Genomic DNA, 9,141 nt, shown 5'->3' on the forward strand with positions numbered 1-9,141 from the left:
ACTTCATCAACTGTAGTGGAATGGGCACTTTCAGAACTCATCAGGCACCCAAAAGCAATGAAGAAACTGCAGCAAGAATTGGAACAAGCAGTCGGCATGGACCAAATCGTGGAGGAATCACACCTCGACAGACTCGAGTACTTGGATATGGTCGTGAAGGAGACACTGAGGCTCCACCCGGCCGTCCCATTGTTAATCCACGAGTCCCTGGAAGATTGCGTAGTCGATCAATTCCATGTGCCGAAAGGATCACGAGTCATAGTGAATGTATGGTCCATCGGCAAAGATCCTAATGCTTGGAGAGAGCCTCAAAAGTTTCTGCCAGAGAGGTTCATTGGCAGCAATATAGACCTCCGAGGACAAGATTTTCAGCTCATACCGTTCGGGTCTGGCAGGAGAGGCTGTCCGGGGTTGCAGTTGGGGCTGACGGTGGTCCGTTTAGTGTTGGCACAGTTGGTGCATTGCTTTGATTGGGAGCTCCCAGATGGTATGGTAGCTAGTGAACTGGACATGGCTGAGCACTTTGGCCTGGTGACTTGTAGAGAGAACCATCTCTTGGCTGTTCCCACTTATCGATTGCTGAAGTGAATGACGGCGGGATGGTCGTTTGAGGCTATGTTGGTTGGTTTTAACTTTTTATATACTAGCATTTAAAGTTGCATTCGACGCGAGTGTAAAATATTAAAAAAATAAATGTATTTATGAATGAAAAATGTAGCAATTCAAATTTATATATTGTTCTAAAGTTATATAGAACATCTTCAGGAATTTAAATATTAGATTTTGTTAGCTTTATACATTAATGATGAATGAGAGACAAAAAGGAGCCGTAAAACGGAAAGTATTTAAATTAGTTACAAGAAGTGAAAATATTGCAATAATTATGGAATATTGAGCAATAGTTAGTAGATCAAACTTGGGTCAATAATGATCATTCTTGGAGTGACATTAAATAGCTAGTACTAGGATGCTTGGCTAAGCTTATACATAAGCTCCTCAAAATATTCCAAAGTTGTTTTAATCGCTTTCTAGTTTATTTTAGTTTATAATTATTACTCTATAATCAAACATCCCTCTCCAATATTTTCTTTTTCTTAAAGAAATTGACTTAAACCAGTCCCTGTTGAATCAAGCCTAATTCCACTTTCGCAAGTGTAGTAGGAATCATTTTTTGTAGTTCCGACACCCATCAATCAATGCATTAATGGTTGGGAAGCTATGATGTTATCGTATGCTAGGAGATTTCAGATTATCAAATCTGTTTTTATGGTATTACGCATTTATTGGGCTTCTGCATTCATCTTGCCTAAAGGTGTTATAAGGAAGAGTGAGAAGAGACTTCGAGTGTTCTTGTGGAAAGAAGGGACGACTAGGGACTATGTCAAGGTATCATGGCGTGAGGTATGTAAGCCGTTATCGGAAAGTGGTGAGGGCTTACGAGACATCGCTACCTTAAATCGAGAGTTAATGTGTAAGAAGCTCTGTGACGTTATAAGGTGTGATAGGACGTCTATTTAGGTGGACTGGCTCTATCATGGACGATTGCGAAATGCATCTATTTGGGCAGTTTCAGACAATGGGGGTTCGTGGGGATGGCGGAAACTACTTCATCTCCGATCCCTTGTTCGGCCGATGGTGGATATTGGTAATGGGGTTATATTCTATCTTTGGCAGGATCCTTGGCACCATCTTGGACCCCTCATTGCCAAATTTTCCCATGGACCGCAACTCCTTGAGCTTGGAATTTCTGTCAAGCTCAGCAGCGTTATCGTGGAGGGGCAATGGAAATGGCCCCTCATTATAGACATTGAGTGTTTGGAGATTCTACAGTTATTACCTCAGATTCATGGCGCTGTTGATCGCATTATTTGGCGGTATGAGAATGGTAGACCTACATCTACATCTCTATACCGATCGGCCCCTCCAGGGCTCAAGGTAGGTTGGTCTTCACTATTCTTGGGTTCCCTCAAGATCCCCAAGTATAATTTTATTTTATGGCTTGCTATATTGAGAAAGCTGTCGACGGTTGACAAACCATGGGTCTCTTACCTAGACGCTTGTGTTCTATGTGATGAAGGCGCAACTGAGATGCATATGCACTTATTCTTCCGATGCGGCTACGCCTGACGGTACCTTATAGCTATTCGACGATCCATTCACTTCAATTGGCCTAACCATGACTCGCCAATAGATATAGAGTGGGCTACAAGAAAATGGAGAGGGTAACACATTATTAATCTGGCTTATCATGCGCTATTGACTTCATGTGTGTATCATATTTGGAAGAAACGAAATCTGAGACATTTTGAGCAGTCTAAGCAAGAACTGACCACACTTACTGGACTCATTGTGGAAGATGTTAGACAGAGGATTTTTAGTGCTTGTTTAGTTTGCTCTGTTAGTTCTTGTGCGTTATATAAACTTTGGCATATCTCTTGGCCTGTCGAAGGAGACGCCACTCATTGAGCACTGTTGTACTATACGATTGTATTACTTATTTAATGAAAATTACATTTATCGAAAAAAAATTGGTGTCAAAATCAAGCTTATTTCTCCTCTTTTTCACATCCACATGTGCCTCACATCCTCATCTCAATTATTATTTCATGGAGACATAATAGTTGGGACCAACTCTATTTAACATTGGCAAGTTCAAGGACCAAAAGTTCAACTCATGGAACGGAAGACGGACAAAGATCGTTTTAATGATATCATTGAGGGACCGGGACCAAAAACATTTTCTTCTCTCTCTAATGATATCATTTTACAAGTTTTGAATACTTGGGCTAATATATGAACTTTTTCCCCTTACTATTGGGCTTATTTTCTTCATCAACGGGATAATTTTTTGCTCAAATATCAATTACACAACAAATATAATATATGTGATTTGTTACTTTTTTAAAAATACTATAAAAAGTATAATTTTTCGATATTCAAAAGAAAAAATTCATGGTAAATATAAATTAATCACGGCTTTACAATGGCTATTAGCCGTTGTTTCTGCAGGTGGCAAAAATATTAGCCATGACAAATATTTTGGCTATAGCTAAAACCATGAAAAATATTAATTAATCATGATAAAAATTTAAATTTTTTCGTTGGTTTTATTTAACCCTTGTTAATAGTATTGATTTATCATGATCTTTGAAGTCGTGGTCATTTATAGTGGAGTGAAAATATAATTTTTTTTTTTATTTTAGTAAAGTGTATATAAATTAGATAACAAATATGTTACATTTGTTGTACGTATAATTGATGATCCGATCAAACTCGATCTTGACAAGAACCTCCCTGTGATAAGTATGGCAATTTAAGTAACCATGACATCGACAAGAGCAATTTATCACGCTTTTATCTCATATCAATTGCAAAACGATATAAATACATATCTTTTTTCTTTAATAATCGAATTTTTAGGAATGGATTTGAACTCATAACAAAATAGTATCATAATAGAAATGTTTCCGAATAATCCAATTAAGGTGCTCGAATTTCCCAAAATTCCTGTACATTACTCCGCCAGTACATATAGTATGCTTTTTTTTTTTTTAAATAATAGCAAAAAACTATTATTAATTGAAATAAATTGATTACAATCATTTCTATTGAATATCAACCATATTCTGATTAATATTATCAAATAAAAAAAAAATAATCACCACATACTATTACAGTAGAAACGGTGCGTATTATTCAATAGAAACTAACACACCTACTATTCAATGAACACAGCACCCCATGCATAAGACGGGACTCGAACCCATGATCTTTAAGATTATGGGGTCTCGACTTCGTTAATTAAGTTAGAGCTCGTTGATATATATAGTATGCTTTTCAAAGTTAAATTAATGAATGGTCAATCTTGGAAGACCATGTCAATTACATATATATTTTCCTTTGAAATTTACATTTAAATAAATTATGAGGTAATATATATTCTCATCATTTGTTATCAAAGGGTCTATGTCAATACGTTGCTATATTTATTTAAATATTACTAAAAAATAAAAACTTATATGTCACTGGAGTTGTAAAATTTTTAACAATCTAAGGAAATTGTTATCTGTATTATCGTTCGAAGTGGTTAAGATGTCATTTTTAAACATTGGAAGAAGTTCTTGAGCTCCACGTAATGTGTAGTTGTTGTCTCGTTTTATATGGATTTATTATAATTTACTTAATTGTTATTAGTTATGTGGATGTATTAATTTACGAACAATTTACTAAAAAAATATACGATTTGCCAAAAGAAGAAAATTATGATAAATACAAATTAATTATGACTTTGCAACGGTCATTAGTCATTATTTCTGCAAATATGATAAAAATATTAGCTACGGCTAAAATCAATGCAAACTGTTTTATTATGGCTAAAAACTATGACGAATATTGGCTAATCGTAGTAAAAATATAAATTTTAATTTTAATTTTATTTAATCGTGATTAATAATATTGATTTACTGCGGCTTTATAATGTAGCGGAAATTTATTTTTTTTAATGAATATATTACTCAATTTATGAAAATATTAATATATTTATTTTTCTTGGAAATTTACATTTTCTCACTATTTGCCAGTGCTCAATATATAGTTGATATGTCGGACTATTTTTATTTAAATATTATTCAACAATAAAATTTGTACATTACGAAAACTTTTAAAAATATTAATTAAGATAAGGGGTCAGTCGTTATCTGCAATAACATTTTGAATCCTTTTTTTCAATAAAAAAAATAGTGAAACATCAGTTCATGTTTGTAGAAAATATCTTGATAATGAATAGTAATTTTGTCTCCCAAATCCCAACATCAAACATACACAATTTATTTTAAAATAATTTAAATTACCTCAGAACACAAATCCAAATATACCATCTATTTTCAACACACACTTATTTATCTCTATTTTTCTCTCTTTATCTCCAAAATACAAAACAAAACACTTAGAACACAAATTCAAACATTAGGCTTGCGTTTCGTAAAATGTTGCCTTGACGTGTTTACAAAGCAACATGGAAAGACATACATTTGTCTCTTTGCAATAAGTGAGAGAAAAATATTAATTTAGAACCTTATACTTTCCCTTGGATACATAATCAGGAATGTTATAGCTTTCTCGCTCGAGGATTGGTGTAATTACACGTAAATTATTTATAGTTTGAAAAGTTATATTTAGCACTTTTGAGATTTGTTTATATTTAACAAATAAATCCTTTTGTTAGTTAAAATTTAATAAATTTTTTAATATTAACAAACAAAATTGAATGAAAATTGATATTTATTCTAAATTGACTTATTGCACGTCAAATAATTTTTTTTGGACTAAACTACCCTTATATTCATGAAGATATATCTCCTCACATACATTAACGTGTGAAGAAGACGTATGAGGGTAATTTGATCATAAAAAATGATTTATTTGTCCTACAATAGATCAGTAATAAGTCAATTAGGGTAAATATAATTTTTTTTTTATTTTTTTGTTAATATCGACAAAGTAGATGAATTTTGATTAATGGAATAATGCTTTTATTAGACGGAAGCAAACTTCAAAAGTATTAAATATAAATTTTCAAATCATAAGAGATTTACATATAATTACACTATATCTCAAGAAAGGGAAATATAACTATTCCTAATATTTTTTTGAACTCCTCAAATCGAAGTTTATCATTTTGAGTATAATTATAGAAATTCCGGCTCTATTACTCAACTTTGTTTTATGGTTCAATGTATATATATTTATGGAACTTTATTATTCTTGTGAAATTTCTTAAAATCTTCTCATTACACTACAAAAATTTGAAATTTCTTAGCGCTATAGTAACCATGATTTAAAAATAATGGTAAATTAATACTATTAATCACAATAAAATAAAATAAGCTTAGAAACTTAAATTTTTATCACGATTATTAATATTTGTCATGCCTTTTAGCTGTGATCAATATTTGTTATGATTTTAATATGGCTAATGTTTTGCCTTCATTTGCAGAAGTAAAGCTAATGGCTGTAGCGAGAAAATTGCAATATTGGTCCCAACGTATAGAGTTGCTTGCAATATTAATTAGTCCCATAGTTTCTAAAATTATCAATATTAGTCCTACACTCTAAGAAAACATTGCAAGGTTAGTTTCACCAAAAAAAAATTACAACTTTTGAAACGCAATATTTTTCTAAAGTGCGGGAATAATGTTGTATGGAGCCAATACTGCAAAACACCATAAATTTTGGGACCGAAATTCAAATTTTTTCGGTTGTTCCAGAGTCATGTTTAATTTGCATTGCATTATGAGTTTTTGTCTTTTGACCAAAGTAATCAACTATATTAAAAAATCATATTTTTTCTAGTGTTACTTTTTTTCTGCAAATTATCTTTTTCTTAATAGCAAAATAATAAAGAAAAGGTAGAAAAAAAAGAGATGGTTCTGCAAGAAACATAAAGCCTGGCTTGAATCTTCTATCACACTTTTGTGTCCACCAATAAGTAATTCATATGTGTTCTTCTCAAATTAAAACATATATATATATATATATATAATAAATTAGACAGTAATTTAAAAATGGGAGAAAGATCAATTTGGTCCATTAAGTTTTCATACGATTAATTTTAGTCCTTTAAGTTTGCGTATTTTCAATTTAATCCTGTATTTTTCAAAATGGCCTAAATTGGGACCACAGACGAATTTTAGGACAATTTTACCCTCAAACAGTTTTAAAGAGCTATTTTAGTCCATTTACACCAAAATTTCAATTTTTCACCCATCCTCGCCTAAATGGTATCAGAGCCTAGGTTTATTGAAAAAAATATATGACTATATTACATTTTGATATTATTTATCCATTAATGGAGGAGACTTTTGAGAAAAATAGAACGAATGAAAGTTCGAGTTACTGTGAAAACAGGGGATATTTCCAAATTCTGGAAATACAAAGAAGAGAATTTCTCATGGAAATTCTTGATAAATGTGACAACGGTCCCAAGAGGATTGATCCAAAACTTCTCACGCCGGAAAAAAAACAAGAATGGCTGAGAAATTTTGAGGTTCGACAAGTACTACCAGGAAATGCAGTATGACGTCTACACTCCACTGAAGTCCATGGTAGAATCCCAGCTAGAAGAAACGGAATGGGTAAATTCCTACATAATTTCAGTTCAAAAAATTATGACTGATTGGAAAGAACTCGAGCCAGATACATCAAATATCTCCCTAGATCTGAGTGAGATATAAAAGACGGTTCAAGACTATGGACATAGGTTAATACATATACCTATGAAAATAGAATCTGAGCCAAAAGGTGGACGAGATCCTTAATATACTTCCCGATCTACACAAGGGTCTTACAGATCTGAAGGCAGAAATTGCAGATCTGAAGAGAAACCAACGAGAGAGCCCTGAGACATCTAGATCCAGACAGGAGCGAATCATGGACGCCCTTGGAACAGTACCTCTTCTACATCAGAAGGAGAAGGCCACAGAGATTCCAAAACCGAAGTCAAGAGAAGATTTGATTATTGCTTCTATTAGATCTATAAAATAATGGAAGTAATAAGAGCAGATCTATCAGATCTACAAGAATTGGCGGAATCCTTTTCCCAACTCGGGATCGTGGATTTAGTCAATATCCAAACAAATAAGATCACTCCAGCACTACCATCGCCGGAGGGAAGTACATGCTCTACTAATCCTCCACAGGATCAACCGATGAGAGAAAGTGCTGATTTTCACACTAATGCCACGCCAACATTTGTGGGAACCAGGCTAAAGGAAAATCGAGGAAGAAATCCAAAAAGAGTGCCGGAGAATACACCTTGGGCAAGGACCATGTTCCAGCCCTTACATCCATAAGAAATCCAAAAAGAGTGCCGGAGAATACACCTTGGGCAAGGACCATGTTCCAGCCCTTACATCCATATGACGCTATACTGAACTTGGATATTATCGGTTTTTGAAATACCGAAAAATTGATAGATGAATGGGTTGCGGCAATCAAGATAGCAGCAACTACCCTAGAGCTCGACAAAGAAAACTTTATAAAGCTTGTGGAGTTGAGCTTAGAGGGATCTGTAAAGATCGGATGGGATAATACTCCAAAAGATACCAAAGCCAGCATCCTTGCTGGAGACTCAAAAGGTGCAATAGCAGACCGGTTAGGAAGACTTATCAAGATACACTTCATCGGAGATGGATATTTCGAAGGAAGTAGAGCAGAAAAGGCTAGAGAATATGCACAGGCTCTTTTCAGCCTTGAACTTAAAAGTATTTGCACAGTAGATGAATACATCTATTGGTTTCGCAAGTACTTTTTCCAGAGTGGAGTAGCAACGGAAGTAGCAGCTCCAATGTTCTTCGCAAAGATATGCAGTCCATGGAGGGAAATGTTGATCCAGTCATACAAAGTACCTAAAAGACAGCTAGATTCAGTGGCGCGAAAAATGTCTTTCCTTAAAGACAAACTCAAGGATTGGTGTTATCAAGCATCCATCCAGAAGAATATGAAAAAACTGAGAGGTAAAATCAAACGAACCCCTCTCTGTTGTGATAACAATGATTTTCCAACTATTATAGGAGAATCAAGTGAGCCAAGAAAAAGGAGGAAGCGGAATAGTCACTCCTACCCTAGGAGTTCCAGAAGAACCTTTTCCCGACGGAGATCATGGTGGTCCAGGTCCAAAGTCAGAACATACAAATCTGGACAGAGAACAGGACTAACAAGGGTTTCATCCCAAGGATCTAGACGAACAGATGCAAGATCCATTGGAAGAACCCCTACAACAAGAACTTTCACATGGGCCCATACCCGAGCCAATAAAAGTTTCAAAGACTGCAATTGCTGGACTTGCGGAGCAAAAGGACATATCTCCCGATTGCCCCCAGAAATGTGGTGAATTGAGAAAATTTGAAGCCACGGATGATATCTTAGATGCAGTTTACTATGGCGATTTGGTACCTATATATCAATTCGAAAATCTTCCTTCAGACGAAAGCGTCTATGAAGAGGAAATAGAGTCTGATTCGGATGGATCTTCAACCGAGTCAGAATAATTACGAGGGAGATAGGCTTCAAACTTCTGAAAGCCTATCAGGATTCTTTTCCAGAATGACGGTGTCAAACAAAACTATGGAAAGAATCATGCGG

At 34.4% G+C, this 9,141-nt stretch overlaps 1 protein-coding gene across 1 annotated transcript in view; it reads left to right on the forward strand.

The window, feature by feature from the left end:
• The window catches only part of LOC105171246 (cytochrome P450 CYP736A12-like), a 2,111-nt gene extending 1,380 nt beyond the window's left edge, over positions 1-731 (forward strand). The window contains exon 2 of the mRNA XM_011092295.2: positions 1-731. This exon is cut by the window's left edge and continues 12 nt beyond it. Within this exon, the coding sequence (XP_011090597.1) occupies positions 1-588 (588 nt within the window). The 3' untranslated portion in view covers positions 589-731.

This window comes from Sesamum indicum, linkage group LG9, assembly GCF_000512975.1.
Source record: "Sesamum indicum cultivar Zhongzhi No. 13 linkage group LG9, S_indicum_v1.0, whole genome shotgun sequence".
Taxonomy (NCBI): domain Eukaryota; kingdom Viridiplantae; phylum Streptophyta; class Magnoliopsida; order Lamiales; family Pedaliaceae; genus Sesamum; species Sesamum indicum.